The following is a 22,603-nucleotide window of genomic DNA, read 5'->3' on the forward strand; positions in this document are numbered from 1 at the left end:
AGATGAGTTTTGAAACTCTTTTTGACAGGCAAATAAATATTTCTTCGTTGTCAGTCCAAGTGCATAATATAGCAAAAATTAATCCTCTCATGCAATTAATTCTCCAGTATTGCAAAACTTTGAAATGAGAGACAGGCATTAAAAAGTTTCCTGTGAAAATTTAATGAGACCTTGACTTTGCTGAGGGTGAGTCCTGGGCTTAGAACAGCCAAAAGCCCAATTTGTTACTTTTTGACCAAAAAAAGCTCAGGCCTGGGTTTAAGTTATGGACTGAAAATCTGTTTTAGTAAACGTATTTCTAGACTAAAAGTAATTAAAATATAAACTGTACTGATAAAAGCAAACATGTAACATCAGGAAACTTGTAACTTACATTTATCTAGCAGTCTGTGAATTAACTGACAATAAATTTGTGAGTCATAGTTTTTTCCTGTCATGTGATCTGAATTTTGGTGGTGAGGTGACCCTTTTACATTTAAGGAACAGATTGTGCCTGTGTTTCCACATTTGTAGCCCACTTTTTTTAGTGCTGGAATCCCAAAGGCACTGTAAAGCAAAAAATCACAACAGAATTGCTCTGATGTGTTTGGTTCTCAGTGCCATTTTAAAAAACGCTTCAACTCATCTTTTCAATGATGGAAGCTTTCTCTGCAAGACTGCGGGAGTTTAGCTATAGCAATGTTTGAATAGATACTTTCAGTCACAACCAAAGTAGAATACACTCGTAGTAGCGCTATTACACAGGCCTATGTGATATACTCCTAAAACGAGAACCTGTTAAATCTCAGACACCTATATTGCTGCATCAAAACTAACCTCACCAGTGTGCAGACATGCTGACTTGTGTTTTCTCCCCCACTGACTTTTATTTGACTTCCACAGTTGACACCAGTGAACATCAATCAACACCACTGTAAATGTAACATCACTGTAAATGTGCCAGTTTCAGACAGACTTATAGTTTTCAAATACAGTCTCTGGGCATCTAGATGACATTAAAACTTGTTTAAATCATACTGTAAACCCATTCATTAACTCCACCTCATCAGGGAATTCCCACTGATGAAGAATTTTAGCTTTATAAGATCTATGAATGTCGCGTCATTGGGTTATATTGTAAAACAGGATGTATTTAGTTTTGGATGGATAACTGAATGAGCCTCTGTCTGAAGGGACTGTTAACGTTTCTTGTTGGGAAGTCAATCAAACTATTATAAGGAGATTCAGAAGGACTAAACATACATGAACAACCAAAATGACACAAAACAACTAAAAAAAAAAGTCTGTTTGAATCTGTAGCTCTTGCTATTATGTGGGAGGTGTGGTGGTCTATAACATGTTTGTGCCCAGGGACCCATCATCTCATAATCTGTCCATGGTTGTAGCACATCGGACGTGAGTTGGAGTCAATTGTAAAAATTCAGTATTTGAAGTGACCTTTGAAACATGATAGCGAGTAAGAAGAAAAGAAAGGGTAAGAGATTATCAGCATCAGTTCTCTAATGAAACTCTTAAAAGTGGTGGTGATCATGACAGATTCTTTGACAAATTCATTATAAGTAAGACACAGCGCAGTAGGGAACACCATCACACACTTGGCAGCAACACCCTCACCCAGCCCACACGCAGACACACACAGCACCACACAGACAGAGGCAGTCAAACACACAGCAGGCTGCCTTCACATCATGGTGGAAACAAGTGGAGAGATGAAAACGGGAGGAAAGAGGGAAGTCGGCTGAGAAACTCTGCCGCCGCTCCCCACACCTCTGCAGGTAGTTTTCTCTCTTACTGACATCCCTTGATTTTTATCCCACAAGGCGTGTTTTGGAAGGCTGCACAACCATGTCATCCTCCTTTCATCTGTCCTCTCTGAAACTAAAGAAGCCTTTAGGCGAGTGACTGACAGATGACGACTATAGAATCCAAATCAAGGAGAAAACAGCAACAAAACTGAGCCAACTAGCGTACTGTTTTCTGTTTCTGTCAGGGGCAGGACAGAAACACCTGCGGGACATATAGAAAACATTAGCTGCTTTTAAAAACAGCAAATTCTGGATAATATTTCAAGGATCAGTTCAAATCTCCAAGTTCAGAGAAAATACACCAAGTCAAAACAGATTACCTCTGAAAATATGGATTCTTAAATAGGATAAAACACGTAGCCTAATTCAAGTTTACTACCTTTCCATATCAGACCAAGGTCCAGATTTATAAATAATATGTCCCATAAAAGAAAGCATGTAGCACTTTTCACACAGAAAGATTTATAAAAAATGTAGGCAGTGCATTTAGAATGCATGTATGTGCATTTATGGTTTACACCATGGGTACAAAGACTTTCATGAGTAAATTGACCTGAGTACGATAAAGCAATGTTGCAAGCATAAGCATTTGTAGTCTAAAGCCTTTCCATTAATTTATTTATTCATGTATTTTTTTTGCAGTCTAGCACTGTGACTGTAGGGCAGCCGGTCCGTTGATCTTTCAGTCTGTCCACCACTTTGGTACAGATGGAAATGTTTTAGCTATTGGATGGATTTTAATGAAATTTTGCACAGATATTCATGGTCCCCATTGGATGAATCCTCAAAACTTTGGTGATCTCCTGACTTTACTTCTAGTACCATTATCAAGTCAACATTTTAAATTGTTCAATACTTTGGTTTATGAGCAAATACCTACAAAATTACTGGCATTCCCATCACCCTCAGCTAGTATTAATTAGCAGTCTATTAAATATCAGCATGTTAGCATTGACATTTTGAGCATCTTACCACGCTGATGTAAGTATTTAGCCCAAAGCAACACTGTGTCCATCACTGTGCATACAGCCTCTGTCTGCTCCTCAGTTCCTCTGTCTCCAGCCACTGCTTCTCCCTCACCATGTCTGACCCTTCATCTCCCCAGACCTGCCATTTTCCATACTCCCACCAGATGTCCCCACACTTTCTTCCTGTCTCGGTAACCAACTGCTCACCTGTTTCTTGTCTCCAATCACCTGTGCCTCCCTGCCCACTCACACCTGTTAGCAGTTATCTCATCATGCCAGCCACTATTTAGACCTGCAACTGTCAACAGCTCCTTGTTGGTTTGTGTGTTTCTGTTCCAATGTGTTTTCTCTATGTACCTGCTACCTGCATGTATTATCCTGTTACCTGTACCTGCCTGTCTGCCTAATTTCATCTAGTAAAGCAACTTCACCTCATCAGTCTGTCTTTGAATCTGCATTTAGGTTCTCCCTGCCTGTGCTGTTATCAGCCGTACATGGCTGTAGACTCTGTCACATTTAATTTCAAACCATATCATAGTGCCTCAAGAGTGTTCTATGTAATTACAATCTGGACTCGTTATATATGATTTTGTCATTCATATCCTAAAGTAAAATTGAAATATGGATTATACAACTCATATAACAGATTTGGAACCAATCGTCAAGCAGTTATGAGACATGACATCCAATGGTGCAAAAGTTGCACCATTAGACGATGATGCCAGTGTTGAGTTAAGGACAGGACATATTGAGTTTGTGTCCAAAAGTATGTAACTGCACAAGTGGCAATTTGCCTCATGCATGTGAGCAACTTAACAGGATAATATATAAGCAGGGATTTATAAATCAAAATATTTATCAAAGACAGCTACATACAGTATTTATGATACTTTTTTTTATGATATTGATATACTTTTATGATACTGAATAATCTCACCATATGTTGAACTACAGTAAACATAATATAGTGGCAGAGGCAGGATTAATGACATCCTGAAAAACAAAAAGCTCTTTCATTAATTTTTCCTGTCAAATGAGATGAGAAATTTAAATAAAAAAATTAAGACAGTAGCTTTAAATCCATTTGGACACACATATTAAACTTATAAAATGAGCTTTGCACTGGTGTCTGGCAAGCATTTAATTCTTTACACATGGACAGATATTGATAAAGGCAGCCTGATTATCTGTTAAATATGCAGACACAGATGTTGTAAACCTATTCATTTGTGATCATGTAATTAGAAGAAATGTGTGAAAAAATATAAGGAACAAGCCCAAAAAAACACTGTAACTTGTAGCAGATATGTGTGATCAAAAGCACTGCGGCTGAATTTTGATGAAGTTAAAATATTACTTTGCCAGGTCACTGATCATTTTCATTACATTTCAACAAAATCTCCAGGTACACCGGAGCTCATTTCAAGGCACACCAGCCTAAAATCACTGGGTTAAGAGATTTTGATTGATGGCCAAAAGCAGCTACCTCAAAATCCAGTCTCTGGTGCAAAAGGAACAAGTCCCTATAGTGCCTTTCACACTGCACATTATTAGTTCTACTTGGCCTGAGGCTATGAGTCGGCCCAAGGCTAAGAGAGCTCAGTTTTTACATAGCACCAATTAGCCTAGAGCAACTTGGAGGCATCTGTTGTCACTAGAGATATCTGGTTTTCTGTTGTGTTAAATCATTAAAATCGTGTTTCCTTGTTTTTCAAAAGCCAAAGGTAAAACTTTTTTTTTTTTTTGTGGTTGCAATGGGGAAAGAACAATTGAATACACTTCATCAAAGATGTTTATAGTTCTGAAATTTGAAAACAATGGCAGTTGTGTTTGCCTTGATGTTGTATATCTAATCATGCTCACTCCATCTCTCACAAACATAATAGGTTTACCTCCATTAACACACAAAATGCTGTGTAAATGTTAGGCCACAATTGATGCGGCTGACATCTGCTAATGAGAATTCATCAGGTGAATCTGAGAATGATGATTAGTTTGTTAACAGAGGTCCCTGGGTGAAAAATTACATGCCAATAATGAAAGAATGAATATGATCATCAGTATGTATTTGCATCACTGAAAGCCTCCACAACACACATCACCTTTTATAGTTATTGCGTTATGTGTATGTGTCTTCTGAAAGTGACTGCATGCATGTGAGCATGAGCCAGAGAGCAAGGGACAGAAAGCTGCAGTGTGATGTATTTTTAATAGGTAGGTGGACACATTTCCAGTTAATATATGCACAAATCTTCCGCAGTTGGCTGCAGGTCAGTACCCGGTCAATAGAGGTGTGCTGAAGGGGGGAGAGAAGGACAAAAACAGAGGCAGAGAAAGGCTGGACAGAGTGGAAGAGACAAATGGTGAATGGAGAGAGGAGAAGGTATATATTGTAAGAGAGAGACAGAGAAACACACTTGGATGAAAAGGGTAAGGAAAAACTAAGAAAAACTGAAGGGGAAGAAGTGAAGAGGGATGTCATGCTGGACAGACATTACAAAGAAATCTTCAGCCTGAAAAATCCACATTCATCACATTAACCTTGATGCTAAATCACTCACAAGCAGCATCAGTTAATTTACCCCGCCCACATTCTGAGGTCACACTCTGATTGGCTAAGAAGCTGTACCATATGCGCCATATCACACTATGAATGGTTCAAATGAAACACATCACCCTGTGACTGATTCCCTGACTGAAGAAGCTTTGGCTTTGCTGATGAATTTCAGGTAAGAAAAACCAATGTCACCACCACAAAATGTGAGTGTGCACAAATACTGTTCCAAACGACAATGCCAGCTCTTGTGGAAACATAGGTCTCCAATCTGTACATTTAAGGATGGGATGACATGTTTTATCACCTTAGGTGGGCTATCAGATCCAGGGTACTCTCTCTGATCCAGTTTGTTCCAGCGCTGCATCAATTTAATGACTATAGGCTTGCTGAAGTCCACCAGTTGGAAACCAGTCACATTCGCCCCACCGTGCATGAACCTCTCCAGAGATATGTCCTTAAAACCCTAAAAAAGAAAGAAAGAAAGAAAGAAAGAAAGAAAGACAGAAAGAAAGAAAGAAAGAAAGAAAGAAAGACAAAAATTTGAGAGGAGGTCTGATGCAAGCAGCTGAAAAAAAAACTGAAAAACCATCCCAGACCAGATGCTGAAGAGTGGAAATGTTTAACAAAACCCTCCGACAGAGTGTGTGCACCTTTGCTGACGTAGTGCACTCCACATACTCCCACAGTTTACCTGATTATTTATACCCCTACTTAATATGAAGTGGCTTCCACAGCTGCGAGTGTGACTCCATGCAGAGAGACACTTCATAGTGAAGCAGTCATGAAGAGGGATCCATTTGGGAAAGAGCCAGAGACAGCGGTACAGAGTAAAGACATGTGAGGGTTATCCTGGGTTGATGGATGCTAATTACTAAAAGCTCTGAGAGCCTATCTACCTTGACCTGAGCTCAGTGGGCCCCTTTTTCACCATCCAAGAGAGAACTGCTGCTGAGCAGATTTTTAGGGATTAAGGTTGTAGCAATACTTCATTTACTGACGTGGGTTCTGGCGGCGTCCTACAGCTGTGACTTTGTCGAGGATAAACAAATGGTAATATACTAACTCTGAAGTAAAAGGAAAATGGCACCTATGAAAAGAACAACATGGCAATGGCAAACATGTTTTGTTTTATCAAAGTGCAACTGTGTGTCAAGGTAGATTCTAATGATTTAAAGCTTCTTTTTCCTGATATTTGTGTCAGACTTTTTGCTGTCTGATCTCTCTGGCATGTTAAAGCACTTTAACAAATATATCTCAAAATAGCAGCTTACCAGGTTTGCTATGATGTAATGATAACCTTTCACATGTTTCCCCACACTGACAGCCTGGAAAGAAAAACAGAGAGAGAGAGAGAGGATTATTGGTTTGCTATCTACTGATATGCATGCAGGGGGGCAAATAAGAACATGTAGGATTCACAATCAACTTATAGCCTGTTTAATTTAAATCAAGTTTCAGGGGCCAAGGCAGGGGAGTCAAACTACAATTAACGGAGACTCCCTCCAATCTGTGGCACCCCTTCCTTCCCCCATGTTGATTAACAGGAGAAAGAGGGATGAGCCTGTGAAGAGGTTAGAGAAGCAGGCTTCATACTGAGAGGTCACCAGTTCAAGTCCCTTGACCAGCAGGGAGAAAGATGGCTGGGGGGAGTAATTGAACAGCGCTTTCCCCTCCTTCAACATCCACAGCTGATGTGCCCTTGAGCAAGCTGCCAAACACCCTGTAACTGTTCCCCAGGTGCTACAGTGCGGGTTTGGGCTCCTGTTTAGCATATGGTTAAACTTAGGCTACTAAGACTAACTGTTTGTGTAAGATTACACTGCAGACAGTAGTGAAGTCAAACTTGTAATTCTGCTCAAAACTGAAATCGAATGTTTCTTCTCATCATTTTATTTGTATAGTGGGATGGAGTAAAATATGGCTCATTGTTTTAAATTAACATGGTGCATAAACCTCATTAATAAATTGCTCACATTTTTTTCTTTCTATCTCTCTCACCCACACATATCAACAGCTATGTACTAACACAGACAGATGCACACACACACACACACACTCACACACATACAGATCGCAGCTGGCAGGGGCAGACGAACAGAGCAGTCTCTGTCTCAGAGCAGGAACACTAGCCAATGCCAGCTCTGCAGAGCTCACTGTGACAGGAGTGTGTGTTTGTGTCTGTATGCCTGCCTCACTATACACTTGTGTGTGTGTGTGTGTGTGTGTGTGTGTGTGCACCCGCATGCCTTAGTCTGTCTGTTCACTCACCACAGAAGCCAATTAAGAAACAGTCTGTTGGTCTTTCTATCTGGGATTCTACTACTGGTGTGTTTGTGTAGATGTATGAGTGTGGGCATTTACTGTAAAAGCTGGTGTGTGTGTTACGTTTGTTTGCCTATAGCTTGCACCATGTTTTCATATATTTATATATTACCGGTAAGTGTGTGTGTGTGCGTGTGTGTGTGTGTGTGTGTGTGTGTGTGTGTGTGTGTGTGTGTGTGTGTGTGTGAATGCGTGTGTGTGCGTGCGTGTGCATGTGTGTGTGTGTGTGTGTGAATGCGTGCGTGTGCATGTGTGTGTGTGTGCCCTTTGACTCAGGTTTCAGTGTAACATCCCATTGGTTCTGCCACCTGTCATCACATCTGATCCTGTCTGCACATCTGACAAACTCAATGACACACACAGAGCTAAACACACACACACACATATACACATACACATACACATACACACACACACACACACATATGCGCCACCTGTCAGAGCTCAAGACTCAACCATCAAGCGAGACAGATAATCTAATGAACTTGGACAAGCGTAAGGTGTCAGAGAGTGTGCCTTCATATACTGTATGCATTTGTCCATGCGCATGTATGTGTGTGTTCAGAATCTGTATTTGAGTGGACAGTCAGTATGGTGTGTTTACTGCAGTAACACACTGATGTGGCTGTTGGGGAAGCCACATTTTTCATTCCACATTATGAACTCCAGGGGAAATCTCAAACCTTGTTTTCTTTCCAGATGTCAGAAAGCATAAGGAGTGCTGTTGCAACTAGCTGACTGGAGCAGACAGCAGGCAGACAGATACCAGTAATACAGTCAAAAGAAAAAGAAACTACAATAATTAGTAACGTAATACTGACTCTGATTGTTTTAAGGTTTTCTCACATGGTTTCTTTTTCTCTTTGACTGTGGTTTCAGGTGGTAATAATGTGTAACTGTGGTGTGGTGTGGTTGTACCTCATTAAGTGCTGTTAAGTCCAGGTCAGTGATGTAATCTCTGCCCTGTCTGTAGTAATCTCAGTGACAGTAACAGGGGCAACATAAAACTACAACGTGGCTTCCATTAAAGCAACATCTCCTAATCTAAATTGCTGCAGGGTCGTTCAGGTTCCAGATCAGTGTCAAATATCTTCATTTGGCTCAGATTGTTTTTTTTTTTTTTTTTTTATTTTGTGATGTACTACAGCTCAGGACTGTGCAGTGTTTAGTAATGTACTGTGTGATGTAGTGGTAAATAACCACCACTAAAAACACACGTTTAATTAGCACTCTAATTTCATTGCTAATTATTAGTTACTTAGTTAATTACTTCACTTTCATTTTTTCCATCCTACTAATTAGGCTACATACAATAAAGTTGGAGCACAAGTATTATTTTGGCATAAATGCTGTGGCACATGGAAGTGAGGAGGGTTTACATCCTGATTACTCTGCTGAGTCAAGCACCACTATGCTCTAATAACTCTGTCCATTGCAGCTGTATGGTTAATGTCGTGTGCTAAGGTAGTTTTGTTAATCTTATCAATAATATTACCTGTTCTAGGATGCTCTGGAGTCGCTCAGGCTCCAGGTCAATGACATATTTCCTCTCTTGACGTCGATCCAGGTCCTCTAGGAGTCGGCGATATGCTGCCTCATTGAAACTCTCCACACAGATTGCACTCACCTGGATTAAAATACATGCATGCATGTTTGCATATGCATGCAGTCACAAACAGCATGTTAGATTAAGGTTATGTATACAAACCACAAGCAAATTAACAATGGTATTTGAAGAATAAATAACAAAAACATCGTTTGTTGCATGAGATCATGAGTTCTCTTGCGTGTGTTTTTTTGACCTGTTTCCAAGAGTGCATGTGTGCATTTGTGTGTGTCCCGACCTGCCATCCGTTCTGCCCCGCTCTCTCCATAATTGCCTGCAGTATTGCATAACCTAGACAACAGAAAGTAAAGGAAGATAAAAAGAGAAAGAAAGAATTAATGCTGTAGAAGGTAGAGGCTTTAGATGAGACATGGAGTAATTATATTTTGCAAATTTTGTAGGTAAAACTTGAAGCCAAAAAAACCCCCAACAGCATTTATTTTATCCTAATTACCACAATGTGACTGCACTAAATGCTTAAATCAGCAAAGTGTTTTCAGGTGTGCATTACTTTCCAGCAGCTTAATCAGCCCATATCATTTACCAAAGCAATACTCTAATGTCTCCAAAAGTGGGGGTAAAGTGCTCGGCACTCCGAGCAACAGTCCTCTCTTAAATGTCACTTTATCAACTAACCCGCAGAGCTTATCAGGTCAAAGAGTTACGAGCCAAAACAATAGACTATCAGTTTAATTGAGAGCGATACTGTTGCTAGTGACATTTTTATTGAAAATGAACTTCTCATTGCTTCTTTTTTAGTCGTGAACTTTAATTCAAATGCAACTCATCTGAGAACACATTGCCACTTATCAATTTTATAGCCTGGAACAAAACACAGAAAGGAGTGTTCTTTTTTTTAAAAATGATTGAGCACAGCTTTGAATGGGGTGAGTATGCCTCTCGGCGTGACATTAGATGGATTTAGATAGAGTTTCAAAGTTAATATGATCCTATGCAGCATTAGATTGTACAGATGCCTACATGGGTCAAAATAAGTGAAGAATAACTAACTCATAAACTCATAACTGACTCACAACTCACAAAAATAGATCATAGTAATAATCATTTATAATATTGGCACACAGCTAGTGCATTTTCATCATAATGATCATTTTGATCTGTATCAACCCACCAAATATGTTGTGAATTCCTCATTGAGGGAATTAGATGAAAACGAAAAAATAAAAAATTCATTGTGCGCACACAATGAACATCATGGACCTGCACAGCATATGTCTGCATAAAGCAGTGACATAAAGTATACAACAATGACACACACACACACTGTGTGTGTAGGTGTGTGTGTGTGTGTGTCAAGTTAATGGTGCAACAGTTACCTTGTATTTTCTACTTTTGTGTGGAAAGCTATTTACTGCTTCAGTTGAAGCAAAAAGCACATCTGAGGCCTCAGTAATCACAGTGTGTATGTGTGTGAATGTGTGTGTCTTATTGTGGTTTACATTGCAAGGAAGTGGAGTTTGTCTTCATATGTGTTGTGAGATTGTGCTTTCACCTTTCCAGCCTCCCAAGTGACGTTGTAAATAAGTGTGTCTACATGACTGTATTTGCGTCAAGGGCTGAACTTGTCTGTGAATCGTTTATGTATATGTGTTTTGTTTGTATCATCTCTACATGTTAATTCAAGGCATGTACAGAGCGTGCATATGTTCATCTACTCTATGTGAATCTATGCACGCTTTAGTACACGTATGCGTGCATCTGTCCATGTACTCATGTGCAGGACATACCTTGGTTTGCGTACATGTGGTGTGTATGTGAGTGTGTGTGAGCAGGCTGTCTGTGGAGCACAGCAGAGCAGGGAGCATAAAACAGATCACAATGTTACTGCCCATTTTCCAGCACATTACCGATAGCAGGGCCTGATGGGAGCCTATAATGAACAGCCCTGCCTTGCCCAAGTCACGGGTGAGCACAGCCCTACTCTACGCATGCATCCTTCCCAGCCTCCCATTCTCTCCACCTTCTCCCCTCCTCCTCCTGCTATATGCAACTGTATGTCCCTAGAGGTCTGTGATCCTTTCTGTCCTCTTGCTTCTCCTTTCTGCCCTTTTTGTAATCTCCCTCCTGCCTCCCTCCACTGCCTCCTATCTACCTCCCCAATCTCCTCTTCCTGTCTCTCCCCCCCCACCTTGTTTGTCTCCTCCTCCCTCGTTTCGCACCTGTCTTTGATGCTTTCTCTTTTTGGTTGCTCCACCAGCTCGACTCACCTAACCTGTCTCTCCTGCTCCCCCTCTTCCATTCTCTTTCTCCCTCTGCTCCCCCCTGGGTACTAACCCAGACAACCTGGACCAGAGGGAGACTGGCAAAAGCACAGACAGAGCAGACACAACTGCACACTCACACACATATACACACACCGTGCCGCTCACTGATTCCCTAACACGCCACTATTCCGTGGTCTAGGGACTCTGCGTCATGTTTGACCTGTGTTTCTCTCCCTGTGGCAGGGAATTAGTCTCTGTTTGTTTGTGTGTGTGTGTGTGTGTCTGAGAGAGAGAGAGAGAGAGAGGCAGAGAGAGAGTGAGAGATAACGTGCCAAGCATTCCCATGACAGTGGTTAGGGGCCGAGGGCGTCAGCTGTGCCTGCTTCACTAACTTACATGCACTACATGATGGGATGGTTAAATTAAAGGCAGGTGAACGCTGCAAGAGTTGAGGCTGAACCTTAGCTTCTGGCTGAAAAGTGCCAAATTACACCTTTGTTTCTGCAGCTGCATCTTTTCATCAGGCCAGTGCAGCTCCAGTGGCACCACATTTGTACTTTTTTCCCCAAGAAAACAAAGCTAAATGTGAGAGTTAAATCAAGGCCAAATAATCCCAGGCAAATAGACTTTTAACAAGATGATTATGACTGGATGATATTCTAATATTGTTCTCCGTGTGCCACTCCAAGCTGAACTCAAATTAACGGCAAATTCTTCACGCAAAAAGTGTTCTGAACCAGACTAATTTGAAAATCTATTTTAATCTTCCATAACTGAGTTTTGAATTTCAGCCCAGAGACTGAAGACAGCAGATCTACCCAGTTAGCTCTTGTTATCACTGCAGAGCCCATGAATCTCCAGCAGTGCCATAAGAACACAGTACTGCTCCAGTTGCAGTCATTTGTAAAGTGGTAGTATACAATGAGTGTAGACTGTAATACTGAGTTACAGTCCTTTTTTGCATGCTTTCTCCAAATCGCTCTCTGACCTTTCTCTTTAAAACCAACAAGGAAGGAAACTGGAGTAGAAAATAGATGAGGCTATGCAAGGTGAAGTCTTAGTTACAACAAAACTAGAGGAATTTAATAATGAACATACTTAAACTCTCTCCAGTCATGTATTTCCGTCCCTCAATCCCTAAACCCACTGACTAATAATGACTCATCTATTTTTTATTTTGTACGCTCATATTATAAAAGGACTAATCAGCTTCAAGGTCCAACAATAAAACTGGTGAGTATATATTTACCTCTGTCTGTGTCATAGAGGAAGACAAATCGGTTCCAGTCATAGTGGTCCAACAGTGACAGCAATGCCCCTCGGATGGACGGCCGGAGCTGCAGGGTGAACTGGCCCTCTCCTTCAGTGGGGAAGCTGGGTGTCACAAGGCTGATGTGCAGGGCCCCACAAAACGACGTCAGCGTGTTCACCGAGCGCTTGTCATAAAGGCCGAAGATGGCAAAGACGCCCCTTGAATACTGAGAACAGACTGATGTGAGGAGGTAAGAGAATGGGAGGGAGGATGTTGGGGAAAGAGAGATATCAGGGTGGAAGAGGGGGGAAAAAAGATGTATAAATGGAAAAAGATTAGAAAATACAACTACAGAATACACCCAGTGACACTATTTTTCGAAAAGCTTTGCATTGATTTTACAAATGAACAGAGTAAAGAAAAAAACAGAACAGAGAAAGACACAAACAAATCCACACTGTGGAATTTGGTTAAACACAACCATTTTAATGAGAGACTCATTCAGCATGTGTCAGCTATAACTTCTCACTCCTAATTAGACCCACACACACACACCACTCAGAGAGTGGTGTGTGTGCGTGTGCATCCACAAGTGTGACTAGCTTACCAAAAAAGTCTAATGAACCTGAGATAAATCTTGAAAATGTTTTTACTTAAGTTTTGTTTCTGAAAAAAAAAAAACTTTTATTTTATCCAAAACATGAGACACATCCTTCTCTGCCACCTCACATACATACATATGAAATTATAAAGTATAAGCCTGCACATTTATGTGCAAACGTGTGGAAATCAGTCTACCCTACAAGCCCCTGGCAAGTAATTTTAAAATTTTCTTACTAGCATAAAATCATTCCCACTAGCCAAAACTGACATGGCTGCTTATACAGTTATTAAGGAAATTACAGTCAAATAACCCCACCTGCTTAGAGCTTAACAACCTTAACATCCATCCATGCACACACACGCACACACACACATATGTAGATACAAAACCCTTGACCGAATAGCGAGCTCACTTCAAATGTGAAGTCAATTTCCACTACAACATTGCAACTCAGTCTTCAAACACCCCGAAGCTTTCAACCATGACAGAGAGGCACTGACGTCCTCCGCTATCTCGCTTCCACAAAAATCTTCCCTCTGCTTTGGTTTGTCATTCATCCGTGCGTCTCGACCAAAAATGTGTTTGAACAAAAAAAAAAAAAAAAAACCTTGCTTGGTTTGTAAATTGAGGAGTCGGGCATATTCTGACAAATCACCCAAAATGTGCACATAAACATGTGTCACTTTCTAAGAATTGAGCAAGTGAAGTGACTAAAAGTGTGTGCGTCAACTCTTTTTTCTTTTTACACTATTTAATGTTTCTCTTTGTCTGCCCCCTCTCTCTTTCATCCTCTTACTCCCCCCTCTCCTTTCTCTCTTTAGCTCCATTCATCCTTTCAGCTAGATTCTTTCAGGCAGGCATGCTTTGAGCTTGAGCTCTATCCTGCGTCATAATTCACTCTCCAGTCTGTAATACGTCACACTGGAGTAAACAGTAAGACAGGAGGACTGCAGACTTTGCTTTTGGCAACAGCCAGCCATAACCTTTTCTCTCTTTCTCCCACTCTTGATCTCCTTGTCAGTCACGTCATCTCATACCTTTTCCTCTCTCTTCTGTTTTCTGTGCAGACACTGCATCCCCATCCCTTCTCTTTCAGCTTCCACCATCCACTTCCCTTCGTCTCTTCTGCCTCTCTTCCTCTATGATTGCCTCCTCTTTCTGTTACTCCCTCTCTCCCTCCTCCTGGGACTCAGAGTAATTCCATTATCAGCTATAAGCCTCAGTGGGGGTAAACACTGAGGGAGATGCAGCTTTGACGGTTTGGCTTGTGGCAATTAAACAAAGCCAAGGCCCCTGCACCCGGGAGGTGATAAGGCAGGGATTTAGTCTCCGATTATGACAGGAGCTAAATGTCTCCAATTCAGAGTACTAGCATACTACGTACTTAGCATGCGTCATTCAGCAGGAGCTGAGTCATGGTGTCCTCAAAGTCAGCATCCTTAGTCCCCATGACGATTTTTTTACGGCATTTCCAGGTTTTATTTGATACTTCAAAGCACATACCAGCATGAAAGATGGTTATAGAGATGGGAGTGTGTGTGATAAACTACTTAGCGACAGGTGCTATATTTCACAGAGACACCAGAACAGTCTAGTATCTGGAATGCTCAAAGATGTTTACGCTAAATCATCGAAGTTGGCATAATAATTACGTGCTCGGGAAGGTAAGAGCAAATATTCATCTAAAATCGAAATAACAGAGATATGACAAGAATTGTAGCAAGTAGCAAGCAGAGACAGATATTCAAATTGAATCACGCAGGGAAAATTATACTTGGCATTCATTCATGATGGCAGCTTACTGATGAAAAATGACTCTTGGCTGAGAGAAATGATGTCCTTACACGGTCTAAGGACAAAAGAAAATCAAAATACAATTCAATTTCTTTGACAACAGTGTCATGGCAAATGCCATTCCCTTGATTCTAAATGAATTTGTGTTTTCGGGATCAGCTGTTTTGAGGAACAGAGCAAAAATAGAAAAGCAGCAGAACAAAAAGAAAGAAATGCACATGTGAACTGACGTACTGGGTAGCAGTCTGGAGTGCTGCTCCCATGCCAACAGATGACTTTTTTTTTTTTTTTTTTTTTACCTTGACTAAAACTACTGGCCTAGATGCAGTCTGTGACATCACTGTCTGCAAATTGTGTTTTTCACCCACCTCCTGGGTCTCCATCAAAAACTTAAGGAAATAGTCATACCCATAATCCCTAACCATTCTATTTTAAACAACGCCATGACATATGCAACCATACGCACAGGCCCAGAGTACATAACACAAATCTCTATGTATGTCTCATTCTTCATTTATCTACTCTCTGTGGCTCTCCTCCATCTTTTACCTTCTAAACTCCCTTATTCCCTTATTTTCCATCTATGCCCTGGCTTTACCTCTCTGACTTGCTCCTTCTTTCTCTCCCATGTTTTCCTTTCTGATGTACGTCTCGATGGGCTTGTTTCTCTGCAACCCCCTCCATCACCACCACCACCACCACCACCACCACCACTCCGCCGCAAGGCTGGAATGTGCCAGACAGTGGCGTCATTGTAATAAAATGTGTGCTAAGCTTGCTTCATAAAGCTTTAATGAGAGGAGGGGACCAGCGGCACGGTGCATCATCACCACAGTAAAAGCATCGGACACAATAGGTCTCCTGGGACTTCCTCTACCTCTAGCTCTCATTGCATCCCCGTCGCTTGTTCTCTCAGTGTTCGATATTTTGTGTACAATCTCCTGTCTTTTTGGATTCTTAATTGCTCTCTCTGTCTGTCAAACCTCCGTCTTTCTCTGTGCGTGCCTCTCCATAAATCTTCTTTATATGCATTACTCTACACAGTACATCCAGCCTCTGCATCCTTGCAGCTTCCTCTGTGGCTATCCCTGCCTCTCTCTGAATCATTTCATTTGTGTCTGTGCATTTGGAAAGCTCTCTCAATCATGTGCACATCACTTTATTTCATGTTTTTCATATTCAAATTTGTCCAAATTACATAATGTGAAAGAAAATGTGTCGCTGAAATAATATAATACTTTGCAGACTAATATCTTAGCTCTCTCTGTTCCTCTGGTGTTGTTTCCATGTAGCTCCTCTCTCCCATATTTTTCCCCTCCCTCCCTCTTTCTTTACCTCTCTCAGTACAGTGCTTATGTCTCTAGACCGGCCGCTTGTTTATATTTCTCATGACAGCAAGAACAGACGCTCACAGATAAACCTACCACTGATTCTACTGTCACCGCACTACAGCACAACATAAAAAGTAACACACATGCTGACACACTTATTCACCTATGTGCATTTTGAAAACACAAAAACTAGCATGATCATCCCATCCTCCAACACACACAAACACACACACACACACACACACACACACACACACACCACAACTGTCAGACTTTCTGTCCTCATGCTGCAGTTGCTTCTCACCCATTAGTCTGAGTAACAAGCGTCTAGCTGTGGAGATATTCTCCAGACAGCCACAGAAACACTGCCAAAATACTGTGAACTCTCATTACCAGCAGGTAAAGGCCAAGATAAAGGAAGCACCCTAATAAATGAAGAATACCAACTAGTTTAAAAGCCATAAGGTGTATTTTTCCTGGCATTGCTTGAGGCTTCCTACCTAGTGCAGCACAGTGATACCTAGAGGGTGGAGGGAGATAAATGCCAATAATAAGCTTTATGAGCTATGTAATTAGAGAGAAGTCTACCGTCCAGTGCTATACTGACATTTCACATTTAAGCCATTTACAGTAGTAACCTCCAGAGAAGTAAACTCCTGTATACTCTGTTTCAGCTCTGCAAAAGGTTTCAGAGCTTTAGAGGAAAGCAACAATGGAGCATCCTGCAGCAAATGGTGCAGCTTCTACAATGACTGCAGCTCTTATCCAGATTGACACGACTAGCTGAGAGTGTCAAATAAATGAACACTTATGAACAGTTAATGTACTGAAAAGGGGTTTAACAATGAGTGCAAAAAATACCCTTGAAGTAGCTATCATCATGTGAAATTAACCTTGAGTTACTTCTTATCCATGGCCTACAAGCAGAAATCAGTTTACCTTATTTCCAGCTCCAGCTCTGGATACTTTACACCTTCCCTCTCCCATCAATGTGTTAAATGTGTTAAAATTAGTATCACTGATTTTAACACATTATATTATATATCCTGAAGCTCAGAGTTGCTTAACATTACTGTTCTCATGTCCTTGCAGTGAGCTGTCCTTACAACAGCTAGCTAACACTAGCAAACACTAGTCCTCCACTTGACAGAACATAGCTTCTCTTGTATATTTAAGATTCACAAATAGCAGTAAAAGCAGAAATCTTACACAGAAGTAACTCAAACCAATACACATAGTACTAAAGGCTCCATCTTTTAGAAACCAAAAATGCTGAGTCATGTGGCATGCAGTACGTCACCAGCTTCTAGTTATGATAGCTAACAGTTAGCACAAAAAAACAGCTACTTTATTCTGCTTATAGTGTCTAAAATTTTATAAAAACAAAAATACTCACAGGCTCCCAGGTCACAATGTGAAAGGATAAACTGCAGCATGTGAAGTTGTCACACTCTCCTCCCTACAATACTCACTAACACTGAGGGAAATGTGCAAATACTGATGCTGCAGAGTGAGGATTTAAGGTATGTAAAATTCTGTCGACCTTTTTCTGTGTTCGTAAATTGAACGGGTGGCAGACAAACAAAACAATCCAGGAAAAAAGATACTAGCTCGAGAGTCAGGTGATTATACTCTACGAATGACCCCTCTTCACATACAAGTACTCATGAGATAAGGTGTTAAAATGGAAGCACAGAGGTGTTGCAGATTATTCTCAATCACGGCCCTCGGCAGAAAGAGGTATTGATGAGAGAGTTAACGAAACAAACAAAGTTATTGACACTACAAGTATCGAACTAAAAATAGACCACAGGTAGCTCTCACAGAATTTTTCTCCAGCTGTATTTTTGTCTCAGTATTTTTCCCATAAAACTAGGGTGGGGAAACCTGTTGAATTGGGCTACTGCCTCTCAAATGTCTGTGCATGTCTCTGGGTTTCAGGGTAGCATTAGTTTGTTGAACATTCAGTGGAGAAGAAAGGGGAGCTCTCTTTGACTCCTTGATTTCAATGGCACAGCTCTCACTAGGTGGATGGTACTTGCTCGCCGGGTAACACTGCTTATTTTTCTCCAGTGTTTGATAGCTGCTCTTAGCTCTCCGAAGCAGCAGCATTGTAAAGACAGACAAAAGATCAAGTATGGTGTTCAGTAATAAAGCAAACAGAGCATAGTATGTGTAATTCATATGAGTACAGAAAAAAAAATATTTTCATCAATCATGTTTTTCAAAGTTTTGTGGATTACATCAGTGCAATTTTAAGGACTAACACAAATGCCATTCCCCAAAGTACAGTGCATACAGTTTTCTGCACCTGCTTCAATCTTTCATAATCATCATAACATGTGAGGAGCCCATCACAACACACTGTGCTCAATGGAAAACACATTAGTGTAAAGGTTCCCTTTGTGAGACAGTGAAATATTACTTTTGTACAAACAATGAAACTTAAAGAGGAGCATTACAAAGACAGGACAGAAGACAAAGTCTGGAGATCAATAGTATCTGGCAGAGAGCACAGTCACTGTATGGATTTCATATTTGTTCCTCTACACTATAACATGGATTACGGCACAATGGAACAATTTCTCAGGGAAAAAAAGAAAACACTGGCACCTTAGAGACTAGAAAGGGAATTTTATCAAATAAAATGTTTGTAAAATAATAATACAGGGTGTTGAGGTAAAACATCCATACAAAAAACAAGCAACAGTATATGAGAAACTATTTCTTTTCAATAACACTTTTCATTAGACTCCACTCCCCTCCATTATGCCCATCCCCAGATAAGTATGGACAATTATTTTTAACCCAGAAAACAACTTGCCATCCATCCTAAGCGGCAATGTTACGCTGACAAGCTAAAAGCCTGAAGATCAATATTCATTGAGGCATACAGGAGCGATTTTAAAGTAGTAGCCAGCTGTTTTGAGCCAAGGACACCAAAACGAGAGCAACAAATTTCTTTTGGAGAATAAAATAGTTTCCTCCCCAGAGACAAATGTTAGTTACACATTGTAAAGAATAGATATGTTGTAATTAGCTTTTGTCTGGTTTAATAAGATAAACTTGTAATATCAAATATACCAACATGCAGTGTTCAGTTGGTGAGATGGTAATACTGAGACCAGGCCTCAAGTGTGCTCATCAGCATCATTATAAAGACAAGATAAAAGATAAAGCTTGACAATCAATATTCTGGCAGGGGAGTTCAGCCACCTTATGGATTTCATATCTGATCCTCTCCTCTAGAACACAGTTTACAAGATAACTGAGCCGCAATAGATTCATCAACAGGGCGGTGATTATTGAGAGTGATTGTATACTGTGTGCTGTGCTGTATCTGTGTGTCTGGGTCGCTGTGCTTGTGAATGGAGCCATTCATCCCTCTGTCTGCCTCCTTCTCCTGTCTGTCTATCCTCCCTCTTTCACAAAACTTCCTCATTCAGAGAGAAGGGGGCTTCAGTTGTTCTCAGTGAGGGAAGGAAAAGAAGAAACAGAAAGAGAAACAGAGGAAGAGAGTAGTTCCAAAACCCACAAGGAGCTCTGACAGTGATGAGAAAGCACTCTTCTGCCAAGAAGACACCGCAGCAGAAGAAACTGGATACTGCAGGTAGATAGACACAAAGAAGGAGAAAGAGAAAGTGAGGAATTGCTGCCCTGCAGGCCAACAAAGGAAAAGAAAAGGCTGGAAATTAGTCCTTAGTTGCTCTAACAGCCGTGTGCATGTATGTGTGTGTGTGTGTAGGTGTGTGTGCGTGTGTGTTGGAGTTGGATCATCAAATGAAAGCAGTACATATACACACATTCAGGTTCAAACTGACACATGCACACAACTTTTTTTCATTTTTTATAATTTTTTTTTTTTTTTTGGCACCTCTGTCCGAATACAGGGCTGAATATGGGGTCAGAGGTGAGGGACAGCAGGAGAAAAGGCTCCTGGGAAAGACTGCCACACTCCACTGTCACTCCTTTATTCTCTTTGATTACATCTTTCCACTTCTCTGCACCTGTTCTTCCTCTCCCCTTCGGCCCCGACATCTCCTCCAGGCCCTGTCCCTCAGGCTATGTGAACAAAGCTTCTAAGAATAAGAGTACTGATTGGGGAAAGTGAGGGCAGGTACCCAAGATGGTGGGCACAGTTGTCTCTATGGTCTTTTGTGTTGTCCTAGTTAGTGAATATGTTAATAGTTGCTGACATATCATTTGCGCCCTTGTGTAGTCAAGACAAGACAAGACAAGACAAGACAAAAAACTCTTAAAAAAAACACAAAATCATCTAGGTAACTGACCATCAACGATGCAGTTCTCACTTGAGAATAATTTTTTAAAATAATAATTGTTACAGTTAGCGATGAGGAGATGAAATGAGAATTTCTATAACAAAGTGAAATTAACAAGGAAGGTTGTCGTAACGTACATAATCGTTTCCCACATTCTCTTGCTCATAAGGAGAAATGTTCAGGATACAAAGGAAATAACACTGCCTGCCATCCTCTCTCAAGCTTAGAACTGGCTTGCATATTTTTGTGTTTTTCTTTGGTGTAGTATTCTTTGACAGTTTGTCTACTCATTTCTGATTATTGTATTGCTATGATAATGGCTTTACCATTTGGTTTTCAATTTACATTTTAATATTTTTCTGCAGTTATATACAACGAAGAGAGTTGCCAGTCTACCCAAATTAGTCTCACAGAAATGTTTACGTATTATTAAATTGCGACTGCAAATCTCTTTTGAAGAAAATGTATAGCTGCCCACATGATTTTTTTTAATCAACAGTTAGGAAATGTTGTTTATTACTATATGTGGCAGGGTAAGGAGAAAAGAGCGTGGCCTTGGTTTAATAAAGAAAAATTCTACAGTGTCTTGAAGCATATTATTTTACTGATAACCTAAAACAAAGTGCTTTAGTTGCTTAAACCTATACAGGCAGGATGTGAACCCCAGCCTCTGCTGTCACAGTGCTGCGTTTTGTACTCCCTCTATTCACCCTGAATACCTATATAATATTAATAAACGTAGCACTTCTCTCACTAAAATAAACATTTCCTTGGTAGAAGCAATTCTGTGTAGCATATAAACTGAATTTGTGAACCCACCGGTCCACAGACATGAATGTTTGGTGAGCTGCCGACAAATTGCCCTTGGGTGTGAATATGTTTATCTTTTTGTATGTTCTGATCTGATGGAGAAGACCTGTCAAATGCATGCTGGGAAAGACTCCATCCCAAGTGATAGCAAAAAAGGATGAATGTAGAATCTATTGACTTTTATTTTCTGATTGTATGAACGTGAGACATGCATAACTTCTCACAATATTTTGGTAAAGAAAAGCTGCTGCTTCAAATGGGTGGCAAGGCTGTGAAATTGACATTTCATAAATAGCCATTTTTGGATTTCTTTCTGTTATTTTTAAAAACCTTGTGACATGGTATGAAGCCCTGCCCTTAATATTTGTATATATGTGTGGCATTTCTCTGCATCAGTCAACAGGCAAAATGGAGAGTGACAAGAAAATGGGGCAGAAAGGGAATTACATGCAAAAGCAACTGAACATTAATGTTGGTTGCAACTGGTACTATCTCAGCCCAGTGAGCCATGGATATGACCAATCAACACTTCTGTTTCCTTTTCTGTAAAGTCATGAGGAAATGATCACATTTTGGTGACATCCCATTAGTGTCTCTAGTTCATATCTCTTAGCTCAGCACATTACTTGGAACATCAGGCTCGCCTGGCACAGACAATAACGACACACAGTGACAGAGTAAGGCCCGGTTGTTCCTTTTCCATCAAAATGACACAGTAATATACACAAAACTGCTGAAGTCAAGTATCCTAGATATTTTTGGAGCCTACCACCAGTGGCATCCCTACTGAGCTGCAAGTGAAGTAAAATACTACAACCCAGAATTTACTGGATGTTTAGCACATACACCTGTTAAATTTTCAGATGATTTCAGGTAATTAACCACAAGCAGAGAATCCTTGGACTAAAGCTGTAATGTACCACCCAAAAAAGACATAATGGTGATACCATTCACTGGCCTGTCTGTCAGATTGTGTAAAACTGACTTCAAAATCTTGCCTAGTTCTCCATGTTGTGTGCACCAGTAGGACTATCTGTTGATTTAAAGCT

General features: G+C 40.6%; 1 protein-coding gene across 3 annotated transcripts in view; it reads right to left on the bottom strand.

Moving 5' to 3' along the window:
* The window catches only part of gria4a (glutamate receptor, ionotropic, AMPA 4a), a 91,624-nt gene that overhangs the window by 40,866 nt on the left and 28,155 nt on the right, over positions 1-22,603 (bottom strand). For all 3 annotated transcript variants that reach the window (XM_041045775.1, XM_041045774.1, XM_041045776.1), the window contains exons 3-7: positions 12,733-12,972; positions 9,497-9,549; positions 9,148-9,279; positions 6,602-6,655; positions 5,635-5,793 (exon numbers count right to left, since the gene is read on the bottom strand). In XM_041045775.1, coding sequence (XP_040901709.1) covers positions 5,635-5,793; positions 6,602-6,655; positions 9,148-9,279; positions 9,497-9,549; positions 12,733-12,972 — 638 coding nt within the window. The remainder of the gene's footprint in view (positions 1-5,634; positions 5,794-6,601; positions 6,656-9,147; positions 9,280-9,496; positions 9,550-12,732; positions 12,973-22,603) is intronic.

The sequence above is a fragment of the Toxotes jaculatrix genome, chromosome 9 (assembly GCF_017976425.1).
Source record: "Toxotes jaculatrix isolate fToxJac2 chromosome 9, fToxJac2.pri, whole genome shotgun sequence".
NCBI lineage: Eukaryota > Metazoa > Chordata > Actinopteri > Toxotidae > Toxotes > Toxotes jaculatrix.